The 25,888-nt window shown below is 41.9% G+C and overlaps 1 protein-coding gene across 3 annotated transcripts; it reads right to left on the reverse strand.

Moving 5' to 3' along the window:
• Nucleotides 1-1,556: 1,556 nt before the first annotated feature.
• On the reverse strand, nucleotides 1,557-24,290 carry TCTN2 (tectonic family member 2). 3 transcript variants are annotated; one of them, XM_044776021.2, is made up of 19 exons: nucleotides 24,078-24,290; nucleotides 23,795-23,902; nucleotides 23,270-23,346; nucleotides 22,248-22,443; nucleotides 20,631-20,699; nucleotides 19,001-19,101; nucleotides 15,717-15,913; nucleotides 15,119-15,245; nucleotides 14,177-14,318; nucleotides 13,034-13,099; nucleotides 11,662-11,796; nucleotides 11,331-11,408; nucleotides 8,492-8,572; nucleotides 7,794-7,905; nucleotides 6,008-6,114; nucleotides 3,108-3,264; nucleotides 2,563-2,688; nucleotides 2,323-2,411; nucleotides 1,557-2,088 (listed from the first exon to the last, which is right to left on the reverse strand). In XM_044776021.2, exons 1-19 carry the CDS (start codon nucleotides 24,157-24,159, stop codon nucleotides 1,979-1,981), a joined length of 2,160 nt encoding a protein of 719 aa, XP_044631956.2. In that variant the 5' UTR covers nucleotides 24,160-24,290; the 3' UTR covers nucleotides 1,557-1,978. The 3 variants fall into 3 exon arrangements, with proteins under 3 accessions (XP_044631956.2, XP_070372005.1, XP_014714301.3); XM_070515904.1 differs by having other exon boundaries at nucleotides 20,631-20,689; nucleotides 22,247-22,443; nucleotides 24,078-24,284; XM_014858815.3 differs by lacking the exon at nucleotides 20,631-20,699.
• Between the last annotated feature and the right edge of the window lie 1,598 nt (nucleotides 24,291-25,888).

Consider the following 25,888-nt stretch of genomic DNA (forward strand, 5'->3'; position numbering starts at 1 on the left):
TCCGTCTTCCTAGGACACCCTGCTCCCAGACCTTCTCAAGGCCGGCTCCTTCAGGTCCTGGCTCAGATGTCCCCTCCTCTGAGACGCTGTCCATAACTCCTCGAAAAAGTAGCCCTCCCACCCCACCCCATCACGTTCCTGTTTTATTTTCTTCATGGCACCTACCACTATCTGAAATTATCTCCTCTGTGTGTTTATTGCCAGTTTTCCCCCAGAAGAATGGAAGCTCCACCTGACAAGGGACATTGTCTTGGTATCTCGAAGGCACAGCACACAGTAGCCACTCAATAAATATTTTTCAAATGCATACGTGAATGTATAAACTTGGAAAAGTTAAACCCATATATAGTATGCCCCCCAGATCCCATTCTACTGCCAAAGTGAGTTTTTCCCTTTAAGTACAAAAAGCATCCTAACAAAGCCCACAAAATCAGGCTTAATTACTTGTCAGTCCAAAATTTTAAATTAATTTTCCAGAGCTAGTTAAACTGCCACAGAAAGGCTTTCTGAATCAGTGCAATTAATTAGGCAGTGGGTATTTCCTTTTCTTTGACAAAAGACAATCTTTGACTCCTATAGGGTGAGATCACTTCAGCCCACAGAGAACCAAACCAAAGAAAGAGAGCAGCAGGCGAGGAATACAGTGTTTCCCCAAAGTAATACGATAATGGTACTTGAGAGGAAATTTTTTTTTTAATATTTTATTTTTCCTTTTTCTCCCCAGACACCACCCTCCCCGGGCATGTAGTTGTATATTTTTAGTTGTGGGTCCTTCCAGTTGTGGCATGTGGGACGCCGCCTCAGTGTGGCCTGATGAGCTGTGCCATATCGGCGCCCAGGATTCGAACCTGAGAAACCCTGGGCCCTCGAAGTGGAGCACACGAACTTAACCACTCGGTCACGGGGCCAGCCCCAAGGGGAAATTTTTTCTGTCATTAGTTACATGTTTAATATGAATTAGGAAAAAATAGAACTCGATTTATAGATGTAGACTGGAAGGAAGATTTGAGATTCCCTCGGGCAGGAGCTGTGAGCGAAGATGCAACGACACACTTTACGTACTGCTGGGACATCAGGAGGCACTAGGAAGCCAGTCAAAAAGTGAGAAAGGAAAGAGAAGCACTTTTCACACTTAGGTTTATCGAGAGTGCACAAAGTCCATCTGAAACAGTGAGTAAATGTATCTGGCCCACAAAAAAAAACCTCACAGGAGCTTTGCTGTGGCCAAGGTAGGGCTGTGGCTGACGACAGCCATTTCCCCTCCCAATGCCCCATGCATCATGCCGACCCCTCGTAAGGGGCCACAAGAGGAATTTCTCTCAAGACTCAACTAGGAAAAACTGTCTTTCGTTGAAAACCAGCTTATTTTTAATCCATGGACCCTATGATTCCCGTAGCTAATCACATTTCGTTTTTTGTAAACTGAAGACTAAATTAGGGGTCTGCCTTTGCTAAATGCAAGATCCTTGGCACATATTTTCACGGGCTTACATTCACTCCTGGTGCCGTTTGACTTTCCACATCTTTCCTCACCAATTTACTTTGTGCTTTTGTACTACATACATTTTTTAAGGCTTTATGGATTTTTAATCTTTTCTTTGGAATAGTGGAAATTAATCAATTCAACAGAAATACATAAAAAATTGAAGATTGACTCTCTAAGGTACAAATAACATATCTAGACCAAAACTCCTATGACGTCAGTAACCTGCGGTAAACTAAAGCTTCCAATAACATTTATTTGCACAGCTGAGCCTCTCATGCATCTTGTTCAGGCTAGTCTGGCGATGAGAACGCCCATGCCGCATTGCTTTGCACGCTGGATAGCTACATACGTGAATTAAATCTGCAAAGCACCTGATAAAAATGTTCTACAAAAATAAAACATTTCATTTATTAAAATTTTACAGAGAGGCACAGAGGAGTACAACAAATCACTGAAGTGAAAGTCCATGATCTGTAAGAAGTCAGGTGATAGTTAACTCCAAGCTTTGCACATTCTGGTCCAGGGGTCACTGAGGAACACAGCCAATATGAAGAAGGAAACCAACAGTAAGCCCTTGGCAACACACTGAGAGCAAGGCTCCCCTGCAACACAATGAATCAAATTAAGCACCATGCTTAACTTTTTTGGTAATTATTTAGGAAGAAATAAGCCAAAACATTAATCGTGATCATTTCTAACTGGGAACATTATCGGTAAATTTTTCTTTTTAAAACTTTCTATATGTTTTAAGTTTTCTGTGACACTGGCGCATTTAAAAAAAATTTTTAACTGACATAATGTACTGATAACCACTCCAGAAATCTGCTTTACTCTACCTTGATAGTACTGGGTCACCGGATATAGAAGCTGCGGCCAACACACCTCATTTCTGTTACAGTCATACTCTGTAAAATTGATCTGGAATCTACAAAACATTTGAAAAGATTATAATAGCTACAACAAAGCGTGCTCTGGGTGAGACGCATTAAAACTTAATTAAAGAAATAAACTTCTTATTTTCGAATATGTATTTTTCTGCCTTCTCATACTGCCAGCAAGGTCAGCAACGGGATTACCTTGTCAGTGGATGGGGTAACTGTGCCGGGATCTTAATAAACTGGACGGAGGCACTGAGAGGGGCAAGGTCGGGCCTCTCCTCACAAGTAAGCCCGCACTGGAACTGCCAGCTCACTGAGGAGAACCTGGAAGGAAACGATGATGCAGGCAACATAGCCACCATTCACTTACAGCCTGTTAAGAACATCAGGTAACTGACACAGCAACAATATACACTGGGATTTATATTCCCTGATCAGAATGCCAAGTGTATTCATGGATTTTAAAATATGCTTAGCACTAAGCAGACCCTATGCATCTTTGTAGCCCCTAAAATACCTTGTACAATCCCTTAAACATAGTTTTATAAATACTTGTGAGTGAAAACAAGCTTCCATTATAAACATAGTTTATATATATTCCATTTATACATATAATTGTATTGCTAATCATTGCAATTTATAAACAAACAATCAACTTCTAAATTAGCGTGTTCCTATTCTTTGGAGTGCCCTCAACTTTACGGCCTCTCTCTAAACTACACTAATGCAAGACGTGATCATACCTTGTCTCCACGCCAAGTATCTCCTGCTGAGTAATCCCTTCCACTGCACCAGCATCCGAGATGAGGATGCGGATACTCAGCTGAGCAGGAATATCCGGGCAGAAGCCATTCGTGCTGCTAACAGATGGGTCTGCACCTGTATCAGGGGCGTCTGCACCTAGAGAAATGTTAAGTTGTGCATTTTGGGATGAATAACTTAGTAACAGTTTTCCTACAATGCCATGATGCAAAACGAAAGGGAAATATTATTCGATAGGAATCACATTAACGAGTTTCGTCCCCAACAGGCTCTCCTTCCTCGTCACTCCATAACCGTGCTGTCACCTCCTTGTGTTCAAAAGGTTTCCCTGTATTTTAAATGTCAGTCGGAACTTTAAAATCCCTGACTCACGTAATAAAACCAGAAATCATGATTCAGTTCCCAAGCTCCTCACTGAAATCCACCCAGAGTTTTAACAGAAAAACCACACGATTGCAGTGAAATGCCATTAGACATATGCCATGCAGTCCCTGTTCTGGTAAAAGCTGTCTAAGACATTTAAATCCGTACTCCCAACTTCAGTTACTACGGATTAAATAGTTAAAAGGCAATTTCCTGATGTGGCGCCATAGCAGTAATGCAAATGGAAGAGAATAAAACTGAATAAGAAATTAATTTTCATTCATCTTGAAAACTGGCACTTAGGGGAAGAAACAGCAAGGCCAGTTACAGGAGGTGGACGGCGGGTTCTGTGGTGGCTCTGGAGGGGGTTTCTTTGTCTCTTCAGGGCTCATGAAGGTCAGTGAGACTGCTTTTCTTTATGATGTCCAATTTCCTCCTCCTTGATGCATGTGTCCAGCATCACCCCTCTTGTGTTTATTAACCAGGATCAGCGTTGACTGTGATCAATAGAAGCTAACTGCTGCCACTGTGAAGGCAACAAAACGCCACCACCTGATTCCTCACCGAACCAACTTCAGTTCTATCTTGAAATTTCCCATACTTCTTACTTCTCAGGTGCTTACTGATTCCTTCCCTCCATCCCTCAGGCATCCCACAGCCCATCTAGCAGGCCTAGATGGCAAAGCCCAGGGTTGACAAGCCCCGACCTCTGGGTTCTCTTTCCAAATGAGGATCTAACTCTGGGCCTAGTGACTTGAGCAGGGGCTGAATCGGCAAATTGCAGACTGAGAGCCCCGTGGCCACCAGGACGCCCTGCCCAAGGCAGAGAGTGGTCCACAGACATATTATGTGATCCCGACCACAAGGGTGGGGAGAGTGCAGGCATGTGTCTGGATGGTCCTTTGAATTCCAGCGGCTGAGCTGAAAGATCTCAGAGGGCATGGGAGGGTGAGGGCAGGATCCTACCAGCCAGGCAGAGGTGAGGGCACAGCAGCATCTGCAGGGACAGGAGGGGACTTAGGAGGACAGATAACTACAGTCAGCCCTCTCTGGCCCCAAAAGGTAATTCCACTAGTTAGAGCAACAGAAGCAGCTTTCCTTCTATTCAATACATTTACACACTCAAGACTCCCCAAGAAATTGGAAAGATGTTATCTGACTTCCCAGAGAAGAGAGGAAAGAGAGGAAAGAGGCTGGAACCCCAGGTTTTCCTTCTAGCTCTGCCATAACTCACTGTGACCTTAGGCTTCTCCACTGACAACCGGAGCGAGCTGGAGCTCAATGACCAAAATGAAATTTTTGATTAGGAGGTGAAATGGGGCCTGTTGTGGCAAGCTAACTCCAGCTCACCTCTACTCCACGCCCCACATGTGGTGTGTCTCCTGCTCCTCGCACACGACCCCCTGCTAACCCAGCTCTGCAAATGCCTCTGACCAAAGGCACTGCCTGTCAGGTCTTTTTATCTGGCCTCCGCGATCCCTGCTATTGTTAGATCTGCTGTACCTTAGCTCCTTTCTTTTTTTAACAGCTTTGTCGAGATACAGTTCGCATTCCATACAATTCACCCATTTAAGTGTACAATGCAATGGTTTTTAGTATATTCACAGAGTTGTACAACCATCACCAGATTCAATTTTAGAACATTTTCATTGCCCCAAAAAGAAAACCTGTACTCACTAGCGGTCACCCCCCATTTCCTTCCAGCCGCCCAGCCTCAGCAACCACTCATCTGCTGTCTGCCTGTGGATTTGCCTGTTTGGGCTATTGCAAAGAAAAGAATCATACAATACGTGGTTGTTCATGTCTGGCTTCTCTCATTTAGCATAATGTTTTCTATCACTTTACTTTCTTTTAAGTTAACAAAATTGCTTTTATAAATTACAAAGTCAGTTGTCAACTGCCCATATTCCTGGCAATCAAAAACAGCAATGCAAACTGAAATGCACTGAAAATCTTCAAACCTCACTTGGACTTCCTTTTACAAAGACTGATTAGCTCGTAAAACAATAAGGCAATTTGAACTTCATGTGTATTTCCTCTTAAAAAACAAAAAAGGGGGGCTGGCCTTGTGGTGGAGTGGTTAAGTTTGCATGTTCCACTTCAGTGGCCCAGGGTTCCCCGGTTCAGATCCTGGGTGTGGACCTAGCACCACTCATCAATACATGCTGTGGCAGCGTCCCACATAGAGGAGCTAGAGTAACTTACAACTAGGATATACAACTATGTGCTGGGGCTTTGGGGAGGAAAAGAAAAAAAGAGGAAGATTGGCAACAGATGTTAGCTCAGGGCCAATCTTACTCACCAAAAAAAGCATACCTTTAAAAAAAAACAAAAACAAAAAAGGCATCATGAAAAGATGTGAAGAGCCTCCTGTCTGGAGAGTTAATCTCTAAACAAACGTCAGTTGGGCCACGACAAAGAAAGACGGCCTGTCGGGTAGGACACTAACGCCACAGCTGGCACTATGTAGTCATAACAACCAAGTTACACATTTCACACATATGCATCTTTGACTTACGGATTATTTCGAGCCAGCCATCACCAAGATCCCTGTAATCCGAGTTGCCTCTCGTTGCAACATGAGTTGCTTGTATTAATGAACCAAGCAGTTCAACAGCATTCTCTCTGCAAGAGAGTAAGGCATTTCTCAATGCACAGCCAGCAGGTCTTGTCCTGAAGTTCTTTTCAGGAAGTGTCCAGGTTGTGCTTGCTGGTGCTTAAATAAAAAACTGCCAGAGGAACAGGCATTAAAAACTGGCTGGGAGACGTACTTTTCTTTGCTGGCCTCCCCAGGATGGACCTCAGCAGCCAGGGGAAGACGCAGAGAAGCAATCTTCCACTCTGGACTTAAAGTGGTAGCAACTTATGTTCACAGGCTCCACTGAGTGTCACAAAACTTGGGAGGTGGGTAGATCCCATGTCAAGTTACCAGGATAAATTCATGGGCCAGAGAGATCCAACAGTGAAAGGAGCCTAAATATTTAGCCTTCTATGTTTAGAATCTTCAGCCATAAAATTAAGTGAAGATTAAGAATTGGAACTTAGTATCTCTCCTTCCCAGTAATGTCATCAGAGGGTACAAATCTTAGGAAGTGCAGGGGAGACACTCTAACTGTGAACTCAGGCCTTGTACCCTGCAGTCAGGAGCCACTGCGGGTAACTAATACCCACAGTTTTTCTTCCCTTCTAAATGTCTCTCCCATCTTTTCCTTTGCTCCTCAAAGAACTACACCGCTTGGGATATGTTACAGATGAAATGGGTGCAAGAACGCACGTGATCAAAACCACAATGAGATACTACTTCACATCTACTGGAATGGCTTTTATCAAAAAATGGAGAATAAGGGGCTGGCCCTGTGGCCAAGCAGTTAAGTTCGTGCACTCTGCTGCAGGCAGCCCAGTGTTTCGTTGTTTCGAATCCTGGGCGCGGACATGACACTGCTCATCAAACCACGCTGAGGCAGCGTCCCACGTGCCACAACTAGAAGGACCCACAACAAAGAATATACAACTATGTACTGGGGGGCTTTGGGGAGAAAAGGGAAAAAATAAAATCTTAAAAAAAAAAAAATGGAGAATAACAAGTGTTGTCAAGGATGTGGAGAAAATGGAACCCTTTAACATTGCTGTTAGGAATGTAAAATGGTGCAGTCACTGTGGAAAACAATATGGTGGTTCCTCAAAAAAATTAAAAATTAGGGGGAGGGAGGAATGAGGACTGCTTAATGGGTACGGTTTCCTTTTGCAGAGATGAAAAAGGAACACTGCACAACATTATGAATATACTAAACACCCCTGAACTGTTCACTTTAACATGATTATGTTATGTGAATTTCACCTCAATTAAAATATATATATATATATATATATATATATATGCATATCCATAAACACACTTTTCAAACGGCACCCGACCATTAAGAGGAAAATTCTTTATACACATGTAACAGGGCTTCAGTGTTCTTCACATGTCAATCACACCAATGACACCCGGCTCCAGCCCTTCTTATAGCTTCTAGAGCATTAGGTGCCAATGATCTGAACAAACTTCAGCAGAGAAACCGCATAAATATGGATGAAAAGGCTTTACTCCCAAGAAAGAGGTCTATTTCCCTTATATTGATGTTTGAATCAACTCTAATTGTATTGGAAGTTGTAGTTATGCATTATTCACTATCACTTTCACACAAGTTTTTATTCAGACTCTAATTTTTCACATTCACGTTGCCTTTAGCATTCACGTGGTGAATGAGTTTTAATCAAACCACTCAAAAGGCGGATGAACTCATCGATGAAACACTCACCTGAGCTGAGTACAGTTTTCATGAAGCCCAACTTCTAAAAGGCACCCAGATAATGCATTTTCTCCAAATAAAATGGGTTTGAACGTTGCCGATGTACACAAACCCCTTCCAGCTACAAAAGAAAAAGATTATCCTCTTACTATTGTTGCAAAATAAAAGCAAAGACTTATTTCAAAGCTTTTCTTGAAAATCAAAGAGAAAATAATAAGTAGAAATAAAGTTTCCAGTTTTCGAGAACTGAGGTCATTGTTACTCTAATCCATTCAAAGCCGAACGAAGGTGCCTTTCTGCGTCAGAATACCTGGACAGGGATCAACGGTTTATTCTGAATGCGAAATTTAATGCTTCTTGCAGATGTGGATAATTACCACAGAGGCAAAGATTTTCCACAGTTGGGAAGACAGCTGGTCTCATGTCTCCAATGAGCACCATCTTGGGCTATGGACAACGGTAACAACGGACTCTCAAGCCACTCCCATATTGAAATCTCTCTTACTAACAACCAGCACTTCAGATGCAATGTTAACATTTTTTACCAAAAAAAAACAAAAAGCTGTAGAAGCATGAAAAACAACCACCTTTCGGCTAAATAAACCAACTGAGCTTAAAGTAATTGATTACTTAATTAGATTCAAAATATGGTAGTACTTCCAATTCTAGTTTACCAGAGAGCTAATCATAGTACCAAACCAGATTACCTGATTGCCAAAGGTGTAAAGTCGTAACATTATTCATCCTGTTGGTATTCAGAGCTCGAATGGGCTTGCTAAGTTGGTAACCTAGACAACACAACAAAGGAGAATTAGCATCTTTCCTTCTCAAGTTGTTCTGGCATAGCAAGTGCTATCTCATCAAATAATACAAAAGAGAAATACACAATGACAGAAAATACACAGGCAGAGCTTTTTCAAAATACTCTGTAGAGAAAGAGATCACCTGTGTTTTGTTTTGTTTTTTAACAAAGATATTCGTGTGATTTTTTAAATAAATTTTAAAAATAAAATCTGAAAAGTCAAAAGCAGGCAGGAATCACTCTCGGATATCTCACACTGGAGGACAATAAGCCGCTGAGCAGGCTGGTGAATGAATCCTCGCTGAATGAATACCACTTACCACAGAAGCTTGTAAAGGAGACCTAACCAAAGTGACCTTTCAATAGGACCGTTCTCTAGTAGATCAATTCAAGCTCAAGGTCTGGTTTAGGTCCTGTTCCCATCTGTCTCCTATTATCCAACTTACTGTTTCCACCTTTTCATTACGAAAATGTTCACATAGTCAGACAAGTTGAGAGTAATACCATGAGCACCAGTACAGCCACCACCTAAACTCAACAACTGTTAATATTTAGCCATATTTGTCTTATCTATATTGTATAAGCATATGCATAATTTTTTTTGCAGGACCATTTGAAAATAAGTTGTAGACATCACAACATTTCACCTCTAGGAGCTCCATCATACATCTCCCAAAATTAAGACTATTCCCCTACGTAGCCATGATACCAATATTTCTCCTAAGAAAATTAATAATAATTCCTTATAATCACATCATACCCAGCTCATACTCATATTTCCTCTAAGTCCCCACAAATGTGTTTTAGAGCTGTTTTTACAAACCAAGATGCAACCAAGCTTCAAGCCTGGTATTTCTGTTTCCAACCATTCTGAACCAGCAGCCTCGCCCCCGCCGCTGGCCGGACCCCTGCCCATGCGCACTGCATGCTCACTTCTGCTTCCTTGGACTCCCCCAGGTTACCCAGTCCTGCTCCCAGCACGGACTACCTGCTCTCCAAGGCATGAGCTCCTCCAGGCAGCCCTGAACGGAAACTCACCAAAGGCAGAATTTGGTCTTGCTCATTGCTTTTCCTCCAGCACTGAGACCAGAACCTGGCACGGACTAGACACTCAACCCAGTTCTTTAGTTAATGACAGAGTTTGGGTGAATGGTCAACATTCTACTCCTCTGACGTTCCAGAGGACCTGTCCATAAGTCCAGCACTCACTTATTAAGTACCTTGGATTGCTCACTCTTGTTTCCTGTGACTTGGTGGTCTTTCCAACTAAGAGAGTTAATGCCTTGAGGAGAGGGCCTAAAACCCTGTCCTGCCTCGGAAAGTGCTAGAGAGAGTGGCTGTGTATACACAAGCTGTTTCACTGACTGATCAGTTCTGGCTCTTAATCAGTTTACTCTTTTTTGACAAGAGCTTCAACATTTTTCATATATTCTGATGGTGTTTCTCAGAATCCTGTGAAATTAAGACAGTGAAATGAAAATCTTTAAATTCCAGGAGCCTGCTTTTAAAGCCAACAATAAACCTCCAAACTCCACATTAATAAATACACTAAAATCCAATTTAAAAGAAAAAAACTATATATAGATAATGGATCATGTATTATTAAATTAGTATATATAAATATTGAAGATCATGCAAAATAAAAAGTTAGTTAAAAGTAAAAAAAGTTGTCCCGTCATGGGTATGTCTGCCTGATTAAAAATAGTAAAAAGAAGGGAACATTTTTTTCACAAAACAATGATAATTTATCCAACAAATATTTACTGAACACCTGCTATGGTCTAAGCCAGTGCTGCCCAATAGAGATATAATGCAAACCACATATGTGATTTAAGTATTATAACATATTTTTAGAATTTTTTAGAAATTAAAATGTTTTCCTAGTAGCCCCATTAAAAGAGAAAAATAGATAAAATTAATTTGAATAATATATTTTTTTCAACCCAATATATCCAAAATATTATCGTTTCCACATATGACACTGGCCAGCAGCTGCGCGTGGCGGGCCGCCAGCAGACTGGACAGCACACTTCTACATACTATCTCAGGCCCTGAGGAGGCAGCAGTGAAGAAAGAGACAAACACAGACCCAATCAGGTGGTGACGTATTTGCACAAAAACACCAAACGCACAACATGACAGGGAATTCACTGTCCCCGTGAAGTCACTCCACAGATCCCAGCTTAGGAACTCATCAACTGCAGCTTATTAGATCTTAAAAGTTAATTTTACCAAGGCTTTAAATGCATTATCTATTTTCCAAAAGACCAGTAGCTAAAGAGAAAGAACATTTTGCATTTACAGCAACTTGTTGCTATCTATGACACTTTATGTAAAAAAATCAAGTTGTTATCAGAAAAAGAATACAGTGTCACAGAAGAGAAATAAAGAGAAACGTCAGAGTCACAAACTAAAATTGGAGAGAGTTACTTATAATCCTCATTATAGTATAGGAGTGTTGAACTAAAATACATTTGTAAGATCAGTGATCGACATATACTTTTTTTTTTTTAAAGATTTTATTTTTCCTTTTTCTCCCAAAGCCCCCCAGTACACAGTTGTGTATTTTCAGTTGTTGGTCCTTCTAGTTGTGGCATGTGGCACGCCACCTCAGCATGGCCTGACGAGCAGTGCCATGTCCACGCCCAGGATCTGAACCAGCGAAACCCTGGGCTGCCGAAGCAGAGCGCACGAACTTAACCACTCGGCCACGGGGCCGGCCCCCACAACATATACTATCTTACCTGGATTACCAGATGATTCCTTTTCATTACCACTGTTATAGCTTAAAAATTTTACCGTAAATCTCTGTGATATGATTCCTAGAAATAAAACAAAATAAAAAGATAATGTGAACCATTTCACTAGGAAAAAAAACTATCTCCTACAGTGTTATTTTCTTTACCTTATAAATGCATTTTGACATACCAAAAAACATACAGTCTTTTTTATTAAATCACAGATCAAACAAGAAATAAGTCTGACTTAGTAGAATGTGTTACACCTGTGAGAATTTTGAAGAAAGAAAAAAATACTTTAAACCGAAAGCATTCTCATCGCCCTCAACAAAGTTACCTTTGTGGTGGGCATTAATTTCTGCCCTAAGAATTTTGACATTTATTTCAGTGATGGTGTTATTATTCCATCTGAAAAGATAATGTTCTTCCACATTCACGTTTCTGGGGGCTGATCCATTGCTTAAAAGTGTTTCTGCAAATAAAAGAATACTTTCATAAATTAAAGGCCCTCTTCGGGCTCCAGTCTGTCATTGGTCCCACAGAGTCAGCACTAGCTGCCTCCTCTGCACCATCACAATATTGAGTGAGGTCTGTTCCTCTCTTTTTTTTCCTGTATCCCTGGCACCTGGCCCACAGCTCAATATGGAGCACATGCTTGTTAGAACGTTCCTTAAACTGAAAGACCACAGAAAGTCAGCTCCTTTAGAGCAGAGGCCTGCTGTCAAGTTCACTACTATACTGTGGGCACTCTACTAATATTTGATGAAGTAATGAATAGATTTGAGAATTGCAACACATTGAAAAGAAACACAAATAGTATCTTTCACTAAAAACAAAAGTCCTGGGGTGGGCCCAGTGGCACAGCAGTTAAGTTCACATGTTTCGTTTCAGTGGCCATGGGTTCGCCGGTTTGGATCTCGGGTACGGACCTACGTACGCACCACTTGTCAAGCCATGCTGTGGCAGGCGTCCCAGGTATAAACTAGAGGAAGATGGGCAGGGATATTAGCTCAGGGCCAGTCTTCCTCAGCGAAAAAGGAGGAGGATTGGGGGCAGATGTTAGCCCAGGGCTAATCTTCCTCAAAAAAAAAAAAGTCCCGGTAATGTCAGGCAAACTCTGCATAACTTATTTGGCTGCATCACAACTGCAAAGTTTAATTATCAAAAAACAAAAGAAAGCAAGAAGTGAAAATGCTGGGTCCTAAAGAATTCTTAACTATCTGAAAAACACTTAAGAAAAGGTTCACAGACCCTGAGAGTTAGAAGGGACCCTGGACCCACAGAACCCAGGACTGTGAAGGAACTGGGTCAAGGTCACAGACATCACTCTGAAGCAAGGCAACACAGAACAAAAAACAAACAAAATGGGGGCCAGTCGCATGAGACTGACAGCTCAGGGCCAGTCTTCCTTAGCAAAAAGAGGAGGATTGGCAGCAGATGTTAGCTGAGGGCTAATCTTCCTCAAAAAAAAAAACCATGCTGTGGTGGTATCCCACATACAAAAGAGGAAGATTGGCACAGATGTTAGCTCAAGGTGAATCTTCCTCAGCAAAAAGAAGAGAAAAATACTGGTGGGAGATCTTGCTAATTGTTGTGAACCTCCTTAAATTCTTCATAAAAGTGTATCTTACTCTAGGACTATATATTACTTGTAAGAAATGACATACATATTTCTGTAGAAAAGATATACAAGTGTAACATTAAAATACCTGTACTGGTGATGAATTTGTCTAGGTCAGTTGCTTCCTCATAGATTACTTTTGGTGTAACGATGCCTAAAAAGATACATAAATTAACTTCCACAGGACTACATGGCCTAACATGATCACATTTACTTACACAAATGAAAGCTTATCAAGCAAATACAGTAACTGTGCCTGCCCTGTGTGCCAACTACAAAACTCTCTCCCGCTCCCCAAACACCATCAAATGGAAATCCCACTATTCTTGGCATCTAATTATAACTGACGAGGAGAATCAAGTGAGTGATAATAATGTGCAGAATCATTCCCATAAGAACGAACATGCAGTACACAGCTGTGGGGATGCAAAATGGTGCAGTGACTTTAGCAAACGGTCTGGTGGTTCCTCAAGAAGTTACATTACCATATGACTCAGCAATTCCACTGCTAGGTATACACCCAAGAGAAATGAAAACATACGGCTGCATAGACACTTGTACACGAGTGTTCACAGCAGCACTATCACAACAGCCAAAAGCTGGAAACCCAAACGTCCATCAAAGGATGAATGGATTACAAAATGCGGTACATGCATGCGATGGAATGTTATCCAGTCATAAGAAGGAATGAAGTTCTGGTGCACGCTACAACATGGATGAATCTCAAAAACATGATGCTGAGTGAAAGGGCCAGACACACAAGGCCACATGCTGCATGGTTCCTTTTATGTGACATATCCCGAATAGGCAAATCCATAGAGATGGAAAGTAGATTAGTGGTTGCGAGGGGTCAGGGCAAGAGGAGAAGGGGGAACACTGCTTAATGGGTGTGGGGTTTCCTTCTGGGGTGATGAAAATGTTTTAGACCTAGACAGAGGTGACACAACATAGAGGTTGCACAACACTGTGCATGCACTAAACGCCACTGAACTATACACTTTAAAATGGTTAATTTTATGCTCTGCGAATTTTACCTCAATTTTTCAAAATGAACTAGTATGCAATATGCTGTCTTATGGAACTGAATTTTTTCCAAAGAAAACACCTCCCTCAATTGGCAGTTGAAATGTGATTTTAACCCGATCCAGTAGAAGTCATTTACATTCTCATGAGATCATAGTTTATCTAACCACTCAGGTCTGTGTTCTTTTTTCAAACCAACGTAACGTACCTCCTATAGCACCATTCTTTATCTTCACATTGACGATATCATCTCGTTCTTGGTATACTTCCAAATGAGTAGCGCAACGAACGTCAAAATTCTGAAGGAATGCCACCGGGGCACTGTGCAGACACTGCCCAGCCAGGGACACCTGAGGGCAAGGGAACACCCCAGCAGATTTATGACCTCTGTTCTAATCAGAAAATACAGATCAGCGTCTCGTCAGAGTGTCCTTTCTGCTGCCTGCTCCTATCGCTGGGTTCGTTTCAACAATGGCCAGTTCATTGAATACCTGACCAACTTTAGAAAAATGTCGTTAATTTGCTAATCAAAGTCTGAAGCCACTGGTTGAGGAGTACAACAGTATTATTTAATGAAAACAAAGAAAATCACCTGTCCTGCTCCACTTACTTTGCAGAAACATGATTATATTCAACTTTATTTCTCTCCTTTACTATAACGGAACTTTTGCTAAAACTGTTGGAAGTGGAGTCAAACGACTAGTAAAGAGAAATGGTTTAGACTCCCACGTTTTCTTCCCACAGATATTTTTTCCTCATAATTTTGAACTTAAAAAAAAAAGATTTCACACAAAATTAGTTTTAAAATATTTTCTGAATCCTGGAATATGACATTAAATTATACCCTTATAGCTTACCAGAAACTGGCTATTAAACAAACAGAAATGAGGAATGATAGTACTTCCATGGAAATTTACAGAGTGTCTTTTGGTTTTATTTAGTAAGTTCACTCTGAGATTTGGCAAAGACTGATCAAGAGTGACGATTAAAAAAAAAAACGCAGAGACCATAAATAGTTGAGTGCCTGAAAAGCCCATAGGAGAAAAATAAGTAACTTAGGAAGAGATTTTTAAGAGCAATATGAATTAAATTAACAATAGGATGGGAAAAATAAGAAATGGCTCTAACATATTAACATTGAAATTATTACCTGCGGAATAGTAAAATATGCCTTATCTACAGTCATAATTGGATCTCCTTGTTTGTAACCAAAGTCTGAAACGTCTTTCACATCCGTATGCAAATACACATCAACGGAAGTGCGTTGTCTAGAGGAGCTGTAAATCAATAAAGATTTTCACTGTCACTTTCAGCTGTTCCCACTAAAGATAATTCTTCTAAATTTCTTTCTTTACTTTTTTAATTACGAAAATAATATTTGTGCCAAACGCCACTGAACTGTACACTTTCACATGTAAATGGTTAATTTTATGTTACATGAATTTTACTTCAGTAATAATAATAAAGTTCTAAGATTCCAACCATACAGAAAGGTTACACTCAGAAAGCCAAGGTCCCCGGGAGCCCACCACACGTCCCCCAACCCAGTGATCGCTAGTAACCGTTGGCAGTACCAATAGATTCAATTTCAGGGAGGCCCAACTCTTTCGAATACCTAACACAAAACAAACTTTTTACTGACTGAAATCTAGAATTGAACCTAGAATTGACTACGCATGGCGCCTCCGAGAGGTCCTGAGAAAAACGTGACCCACGCTCTAGGCCTCGCAGGCCCGCCGGGCACTCACGCAGAACCGCGGTGGAAGTAGCCCAGGAAGGGCGAGTTGGCAAGGGGGGACTGCACACACAGCAGCGGGGACCAGTCCGGGACTCCGGGCGCAGGCGGAGCCGAGCAGAGCCGATCAAAGGCAGGGTTCACGTCTCCTCCAAAGACGCCGGTGAAACAGGCCTCTCGGAACAGATCTGTCAAAGTGGATGAGCATTCCTTGAAAGAAAACGTGAAGGAGCAGTGAGAAGACAAAAGCTTCCATTGTGCCCGCCACCAGACCTCCTGGCAAGCCGAGGAAATCCAACTCTTTGAGGCCAGCAGGACGCCACTGAGGACGCAAGAAACAAGCACCACCTCCTTCTAGTCTGAAAGCGCTTTGTGCCCACAGAAAGTAAAATCGTGCCGGAATTTCTTTAGTCAGTTCCCTAGGAGTCTCCAAGCCAAGAACTTCAAACCCCCAAGGAAGCACAACTTTACCGGGGACATAAGATGTGCCCACAAAAGACAATACGAAGAGAAGAAAAGATAATATGGACTAGACTCCAAACAGGGACTGAGACAGAGTCAATTTCCCTTTGTAACGGTCATCACCGTACAAATCCCCAGCTCAGAGAAACAGTCCACATTCCACAAGAATCCCCGAAGCCCTCGCTGTTACTATAAAGTGACCCAATTAACGGTATCAGGACGTTACTGCACTCACGCATTCATTTATTCACGAGTCTTCCTTGTTTCACAAAGGATTGAGAGAGCTAAAAGTTAAATGCGTCCTGAACCCCTTGTTTACTGAAGGTAGAAAAGAAAGGGATCTATTTTTTTAAACCAGAGGAATTCAAATTAAAAACTGATCACGTATAACGTGCTAAGTTGAAGTTATCTGAAGACATCACTGATTGATCCAGAACCCGAAACGATGCCAGTGGTTGGTGTGGTATATGTATGCACCACATACAACAAACATGAAAGGAAGTGAGAAACAGGGCACAGTAATGCTGTCAGGAAGAAAGAGGAAGAGGACACCATTTTGACATTTCTATTGATAACAAAACACATTTATGTTTTTTTTTTAATCAAATATAATTATTACTGTAAGTACAATTGTTAGTATGAGGATTAAAATATAAATGAAGACCCTAAACTTTCTTTTTCTGTTTAGTAACACCAACCATGACATACCTGCACTCATCCAAAAACGGGAGGGACTGCGTCCCAGTAAATGTGCCTCTTTTGCATCTCATTCCTCTTAAATCTAAAATAAGGTACAGCAGACCACGTACCTCCTGTCTGTCCTTCCATCCTTTTTCTTGTTCTGATCTCTGTCTGACTGGGTGCAAAACTTTTCACACCTTCATGGGGTCAGAGCAGACATCTCACAGTTACCATATACAAAGACTGTAATTTTCCTAAGTCTGACTATTTGTACAAAGACATTCTGAAACATTACCTAAATATAGTCAAGCATATTTTTTAAAAGAAAAAAGTCACTGCTTTGAGTGGTATAGCTACCATTACTCCCTCCTGTTGATTTTTTAAGCATCCACGGAATATTTTTTGGTTTGAGTTTTAAGCATTAGAAAATACTTTTTCTTCTAAAGACAAGATTTTAAACCTTTAAATAGGTAATAAGAGTCACGTGGTTCAAAAAAATCAAAAGGATATTTAAAAAGGCACACAGTGAAAGTCCTCCCTCTCAGCCTTTTCCTATTTTTGTATTTGACCTGGGATCAGGCAACAGTTTCCTAGATGTAACACCAAAAGCACAAGCAACAAAAGAAAAAGTTGATAACCTGGACTTCGTCAAATTTAAAAACTTTTGTCCTTCAAAACGCACCAACAAGAAGGTGGACAACCAACACAAGGGGAGAAGCTTTTTGCAAATCACATATCTGATAAGGGACTAGTATCCAGAACATATAACAGACTCTTACAATTTAACAACAAAGAGACAACTCAATTAAAAAACGGTCAGAGGGTCTACATAGACATTTCTTCAAAGAAGATATGCAGATAAGCACATGAGAAGATGCTCAACATCATTTGTTACTAGAGAAATACAAATCAAAATCACAGTGAAATACCACTTCACACTCCCTAGGATGGCTACAATCAAAGAGATTATCATGACAACTGTTGGTGAGGACATGGAAAATTCAACCCTCCTCCACTGCTGGTGAGAACGTAAAATGGGGCAGCCGCTGTGGAAAACAGTTCCTCAAAAGGTTAAACAAACACTCACCATATGACAGATCAATTCTACGCCCAGGTAATATACCCAAGAGAAAGGGAAACACACCCAAACAAAAACTTGTACACAAATGCTCATAATAGCCAAAAAGTGAAAACAGCTCAAATGTCCAACAACTGAGAAATGGATAAGCAACATGTGATACAATGAATTCATCCATACAATGAATATGATTCAGCCATGAAAAGGGATGAAGCACTGACACCTGCCACAACATGGGTGACCCTTGAAAACATGATGCTGAGTGAAAGAAACTAGACACAAAAGGCCACATCCTGTACGACTCCATAGATATGAAATCCCCAGAACAGGCAAATCCATAGAGACAGAGAGCAGATTAACAGCGGCCTGGGGATGGGGCGCAGGAATGGCAACGACTGCAAATGGGGACACGGTTTCTTTCTGGGATGATGAAAATGGTCTAAAATTAGATTGTTGTGATGATTGTACACCTCTATAAATTTACTAAAAATCACTGAAAAAGTGTATTTTCTTTCCTTTTTAGATTTTCTTAAAGGCTTCTAAATAAGATATTAAAACCATCCTCTCAGTATAATCATCACAATCATAACTTTATCCAAAGAAATACAGTTTTTTCTTCCATAAACTAGACTGACAATGCTAGATAAGAAAATACTCAATTTGAAAACAATTTGCAATACAAAACACAATTTCAGTTTTGAAAGACCATCTATTAAAAATCTGTTGGCGGGGAACTGTTGGTGCTCTTCACAAGCTATTGGGTACCATGATTTTTTTTTTTTTTTAAAGATTGGCACCTGAGCTAACAACTGTTGCCAATCTTCTTTCTCTTTTTTGCTTTTTCTCCCCAAATCCCCCCAGTTCATAGCTGTATATTCTAGCTGTGGGTCCTTCTAGTTGTGGCATGTGGGATGCCGCCTCAACGTGGTCTGATGAGCAGTGCCATGTCCATTCCCAGGGTCCGAACCGTCGAAACCCTGGGCTGCCGAAGTGGAGTGCATGAACCCAACCACTTGGCCACGGGGCCGGCCCCTGGGTACCATAACTTTTGTATCCAATAATTGGAGAGAGCATACCTGGTCACAGCAGCAGCGAACATCACAGGCCCCAGCTGTTAAATTACAGGGACAAGGACCAAGGGGCTGATACACCTGGTTAGGAATAACAGTCACGTTCTCTGAAAAGTACAAACAACAGAAAAGTTTGCTATGAAACACTCTGCAAAGCATTGCCACATTAGTGACATGCAAAAGAAAGCTGAATCATTGTTTTACAACCACCGTTACCAAATATTCCACCTTAAGGAATCTCTGAAATGAGCTATGTATAAGACACACCTGAGGCCTATATCTACTACTCCAAAAAAACCCAAATACAAGAAAATGCAGGGGCTGGCCCCGTGGCTGAGCGGCTAAGTTCGCGCGCTCCGCTGCAGGCGGCCCAGTGTTTCGTTGATTCGAATCCCGGGCGCTGACATGGCACTGCTCTTCAAACCACACTGAGGCAGCGTCCCACATGCCACAACTAGAAGGACCCACAACGAAGAGTATACAACTATGTACCAGGGGGTTTGGGGAGAAAAAGGAAAAATAAAATTAAATTAAAAAAAAAAAAGAAAATGCACTAGTTATATCAAACCAAAAAAGTTACAGGCGATCTTGAAGGTAATCAAGCAGGTAAAATTTACAAGTTGGAGGCACTGGCCCCGTGGCCGAGTGGTTAAGTTCGCGCGCTCCGCTGCAGGCGGCCCAGTGTTTCGTTAGTTCGAATCCTGGGCGCGGACATGGCACTGCTCATCAGACCACGCTGAGGCAGCGTCCCACATGCCACAACTAGAAGGACCCACAACGAAGAATATACAACTATGTACCGGGGGGGCTTTGGGGAGAAAAAGGAAAAAAAAAAATAAAATCTTTAAAAAAAAAAAAAAAAAATTTACAAGTTGGATAAATGTAATACACTGATTTTATTTTTCAATACACTGAACAACCCTTTTCATAACACAGACTGATATCAAGCATGTACTTCTTCAAACTCATTACCTCTTTCAGCAGACAAAACTGAAGCCATGGTGACATTTCAGACAGCTTATGTGGAACCCATCTGACCACAAGACCATATTTAATTACGTTATGTGCTCAACCTCAAAGTCCACCACCCTATAAACTGAAATCTTCACATCCTGATTCTAGTTCAAGTGTGGGGGAAATGAGTAATTTTTACATTGATTGGAAAAGGAATATGTTACATTACATTTCAGCCTCCTAACTCAGAATCCAGAGACTAATGTTTCTAGCTTCTCTGCGATAATTTATCAGATAAAAGTTTCAGTCTGCCAAATTTTACTTTTGTCCCAGGACTCAGGACATGTTAAAAAACTATGTAGCGATTAGTTCTTTAAACTCTACGTAACAATTAACTTTAGTGACATGACAGCTGAAGCATCTAAACAACAACTAATTATATATTCTATGCTATAATATAGTAAAACCCTAGTATGGCAATGGTATCAGCAACAAAGAGAAGGTCCAAGTAACACAGCATGTTACAAGGGTCTGACCCTCAGGAGAATCAACCCAGTGTGGCATAAGCAAGGCATTTCAGGATAGGGTTTTACTACGTGATATACAGATAGATGACTGTGCATCTATCTATATGACTCCTCCATTGTTTGCTAGCTTCGCTCTTACTAGGCAGACCACATACCTCCTGTCTGTCCTTCCATCCTTTTTCTTGTTCTGATCTCTGTCTGACTGGGTGCAAAACTTTTCACACCTTCATGGGGTCAGAGCAGACATCTCACAGTTACCATATACAAAGACTATAATTTTCCTAAGTCTATTTGTACAAAGACATTCTGAAACATTACCTAAATATAGTCAACCATATTTTTTAAAAGAAAAAGTCACTGCTTTGAATGGTATAGCTACCATTAATCCCTCCTGTTGATTTTTTAAGCATCCACGGAATATTTCTTGGTTTGTTTTGAATTTTAAACATTAGAAAATATTTTTTCTTCTAAAAACAAAATTTTAAACTTTTAAATAGGTAATAGAGTCACACAGTTCAAAAAAATCAAAAGGATATTTAAAAAGGCACACAGTCAAAGTCCTCATTCACAGCCCTTTCCTGTTCCCAGTCACCCCCAATCCAGTGGCACCATGTTAGCTTTCAGACAGCCTTCCAGAATTCCTTTATGCAAATATAAATATGGATTCTTATTCCATGCTATATGCATCCACCGGAATCTGCTTTTCACTCTTAGCAATACATCTTCGAGATCTTCCTGTCAAATACACTAAGGGCAGAGTAGCCCACAGAATGGCACCATCATAACTCGTCTAAACCTCCTAAACTGCCAAAACCAAGGGGACCACAGTTAGGGGATGTGATAAGGGAAGTGACAGTGTGGGAATGTCAAAGTGACAGACCTTTGTTATTAAGAGAAATGCTTATTCCTTCATCCCAGGTGCCTGTGAATGCAAGAGATGCCAGAGTTTGGAACAGAGAACAAGGTGGTGACACCATGATGGGAGACCCCTCCACATCAGCCCATCTTTTGTTCTAAGAACACTGCCCTTATGTGAAAGGGAGAAAAATACAAAACCACGTTCTCATGTCCAAAGATGCATGTGCACAAGGATGTCTGCTGTAGTACTAGTTACAGTATCAAAAGCTAGAAATGGCTTAAATTCAATCACTAAAAGACTAGCTAAATAAACAACAGTATATCCACACAAGGGAATACTATGCAGCTATTAAAAAGAACGAGGCAAACCTATTCATATGGAACAATCTCTAAGTTATATTATTTTTAAAAAGATACAGAATAGCAAATCGTGTTATTATTGTGTTTGTTTTTAAAGACAGGAATACTTGGTTCTATAAGCATAAGCTAACAGACTGCCTTTGGAAAAGGGAGCTGGAGATCAAAAACTTCGACTGAAAATCTGCTGTTTTTCTACAAACTCATTCATGAACCTTTCCCTTCCCTTTGGTTTGGGGGGGGAGGGAGAGGGTGCTTTGTTTTGTTTTAAGATGGAGTTAAAGGAATCAGTACAAAGAAACAAATTTCACCTTCTCCCAAAACGGATTTAAGGTGGCTTACAAAGATCCAAAGAGTAGAGCAAGATAAAATAAATCTTAATTAAGTAAAATAGGACAAAGTGAAAACTTTTAAAATAAGACAACTAAACAAAAGGAAAATAAGTTTAAGAAGGCAAGACAGACAAGAGTGAAGTACACAAAATGGCACGGTATACACTTACAATCAGACAGATAACACTTGACATGAATGTTTTGATAGTCAGATACTTTACTTGCCTGACGCATTATGGGCCAGAGAAGAGTTGGCGTAAATTTCCACTTGAATGAGTAGATGTGCTAAACAGGATGAATTGTGAGATGCTGAAACCAGAAGAGTTTGGACAATACATGGGGACTCTGAGAAGGAGTCTGTCTCATTAGAGGCACACCATTGCAGATCCCTCTTCAACCTCACTGTCACTTCCAATGAATCCTGAAAGGAAAACATTGCAGTACTTTTTACGGTGACGCAAAACAGCATCTATAACAACACACTACGGAAAACATGATAAAGGCACACGTCAGTCTCCGTTCATTCTACAAAAGGAGAACTGTGTACAAAGGTGACATAATTCTGTTCAATTCCACCCTGTAAACCTATGGCAATACGCAAGCCCTGGTTCCTAATCCTCCATTTAACAGAAAAACACGCAACTTTTGGATACTTAGAGAAAGCTAAACACAGGTCTGATAAATTAATTCACTTTGCTAGCACCATTTTAGATTCTTTATCATCCTACCAGCAGAAGATTAAATACACACACAAAAAAAGTCAATTAAAAAAATCCCATTCCTGCAGTGCAAGCAAAGTCTGTCTTTCTCATCCTTCATCTCCCAAATGGATGCCTTGCACATACTAGCCTCTCAATAAAACATGAAATGGGAGCTATTTAACCTCTCCGGGCTTGAGCGTCCTTACACATAAGCTCAGAGTTGGGTGAGACCAGCGGTTTATGAAGTTTTTCTGAGTCACAGACCATTTGATAATCTGACGGAAGCTGGCAACCATCTCATCAGAAAAATGCACACACACGTAACTTTACACACAATTTCAGAGAGTTCACAGACTTCTTGACACTCATCCAAGGACCCTTAACCGTAGGGTAAGAGCCTCTGGGCTGGATGGCTGCCTACTGGATCCGATGGCCCACAGTTTCACGGTAGTTCCGAGCACAGAGAAAGCTGTATCTTGTCCAATCAAGAGAGCACTGCAGAAACACTAAAGGTGGGGCTCCACAGATGCCACTGAGAAGCCTTACCACACTGGGCGTCACCGTCAAACTCCAGTCCCCGGTCTCATTGCTCAGCACTCCACAAGAAGGAACTGGCAATAATCCTGCGGGAGAGAAAAGGAGAACGCAAGGCAGCAGCTAAGGCGGTGCGCTCTTGAGTCAGGCTCCCTAGGATGGAATCCCTTTCCGACCCTAGGACTGCGCCCTTTGTGAGTTGTGTGACTTTGCATAAGTGACAACCTGTCTGAACTTCAGTGTCTTCACTTGTCAAATGGGATTAAAAGATATTACTGTTCTTAGGAAAATGAGGAGTCGCATTTAAGCACAGGGGACAGCTCAATGAATGCAAGCCATTATGCTTTCAAGCTTTCTTTTATCGAAGCTGTCCGTCGGCGCTCTTTGGTCCAGAGCAGCCCCCCCATCCATCCACCCCATCCCGACTTTGCAGGGGACAGCGGCAGGGGCCCCCAGGATGCCCCCTCGCCAGGCTCCCCTGGGCGGCCTGGACCCGGCCCAACCCCACGCTCCCACAGGCGGGGCCGGACTCTTTACCCTCCGCGTCCTGCAGCAGGGCCAGGGACACGGTCACATCCTCGGTGCCTCCGACCAGGGACGCGCTGACCGCAGGGCCGGACATGCGGATGACAGACGGGATGAAAACTAGGCGGGAAGGAAGGGGACAGGGAGGGGTTAATGGCTGCAGAGCCCCTGCCGGAGCTGTGCGGTGGCTTTCGTTGGCGGCGTCTTCCAGAGCTCCCGGAGGAGTCCGAGCCTGGCCCCTTCCAGGCCTCATCCCCGCAGCCCGGCCCTGCAGTCCCTGTCCCGCCATACATACCCAGGTCCCCCCAGAGAGGCCTCACGACGCCCTGCAGCAGGAGGAGCCCCAAAAGCAGAGGGACCGGCGGCGACAAGCCCATGCCTGGGCCTCGGGGGGCCGGCGCGACAAAACCGCGCGTGCCTCAGAAGCCGGGAACCGCCCAGACGCCAAAACGCGGCCCTGGCTGCCGCGCCGCCGCCATCTTGTCAAGCGAACGCCCGGAGCTATGGCAACAACCAATCGGCGAGCGGCCAGGAGGAGCGGTGCGCCGTGATTGGGCCAGCGGCAGAGAGAGCCCGCCCCCGCCCCGGCGCAGCATCCCAGCCCCGCCCACAGGTCTTGCGTCCTCGGGGTTCCTTCACTCCATCTGCAGCCTCACGAAAAAGTGGCCGTCCGCGTCCCGGTTAAGAAGTGGAGTTCCCCCACCCTACAGTTAATTCGATCGCACTTCAAGAGCTTACCTAAGGCACTGGCTTCCAGACAAACGCCTTCATAAACTTGATTTTTATGGGGTTTTGGGGGTGAGGGACAAAAAGGGGGTGAGGCTGCCGGGCTAAGATTGCAGCGCTGAATTGTTTTGATTATTCTCGCAGTTTTTTGAAGGTTTTTTTGTTTTGTTTTGTTTTTTTAACTCTCAGCACTCTGAAAGCAGATCTTATCGAAGAACCCACAAAAGGTTTTTTGCCCGGCATCAGGACAGATGCACAAGTTATCAGAATTCTACCTGGAGAAAATTTCATTTTTCTGATGTCAGTAGCCTCAAAGCTTTTCCAGCGTTATTATAGTTCGGTGACTAGGAGTGCAGGCTCTGACTTTAGGATTTTGACTTCCCTCCGCGCTAAGTGACTTCAGGCAAGTTACTGAACCTCTCTAAGCTTGAGTTGCCTCATTGACAAAAAGGGGTAAGACGAGTCCCTCCCGAACAGGATTCTGTGGGTAACATACCTCATGGGTTTAGGCCAGCGCTGGTGTACAGTAAGCACTGGATAAATTTTCACTCGTGTTAACTATCAGAGGAGGGGTGTGCCAATTAACTGAGAGAACCACACCATGCCTGGCAAACAGCAAACGCCAAAGCAATGTTGGCCATTATTACTCTTTCTGTTTAGTTATATATTAATTGATCAGCAAATCTCACATTCTGAAAGGAGTCTGACCTTAGGTCAAAATGCTTTTACCTTTAGGTAAAACGTAAAGTAATTTAGGCAAATACTAATGGTCATGGGGTATTTTAAAGGTACTATAAATCCATATTTTCACTGAGTTCCACTTTTCTAGACCTTTACACTCTTACTGTGTTGTCATGCATTTTAAGTAGACATCATTAGTACCATAGTTACCTGTATTGGCAGATATCATTTGTCAGACACTCAAAATAAAAATCTTTTTTCTTAGGTTAATTGAAACCCACCCTTTCATTTACCAGACAACAGATCTGAATCCTGTCAACACGTCCAGGTGTGACATCTGCTGTGGTAAAGAAGTGCACCAAATATTAATTAATAAGTGACTTTCCACCCCACCCCCCAACTCCAGGGCACGGTGGGGGGAGTGATGAAAGTGGATTTTCCCTCTACTTTTGTGAATGTTCTTTTCTTCAGAAAGCATGTAATCATTTTCTGTTGTAATCAGAAAAAGAAGTACTTATTAAAAAGTATGCTTTACTTTCCTGCTTTTAGTTGCAATAAGCTATTCAACCAGTAGTGAAATGAACTATGGAATTCTCAAAGTCAAAAAGGAAGTTTCAAAAGTAAAAAGTGCTATTTTTGAAGTTCTATTATTAAAAATCAATTACCGTTAATTTTTCTTAAAATTCTTTGTGATCATTT

Source organism: Equus asinus, chromosome 8 (assembly GCF_041296235.1).
Source record: "Equus asinus isolate D_3611 breed Donkey chromosome 8, EquAss-T2T_v2, whole genome shotgun sequence".
Lineage (NCBI taxonomy): Eukaryota > Metazoa > Chordata > Mammalia > Perissodactyla > Equidae > Equus > Equus asinus.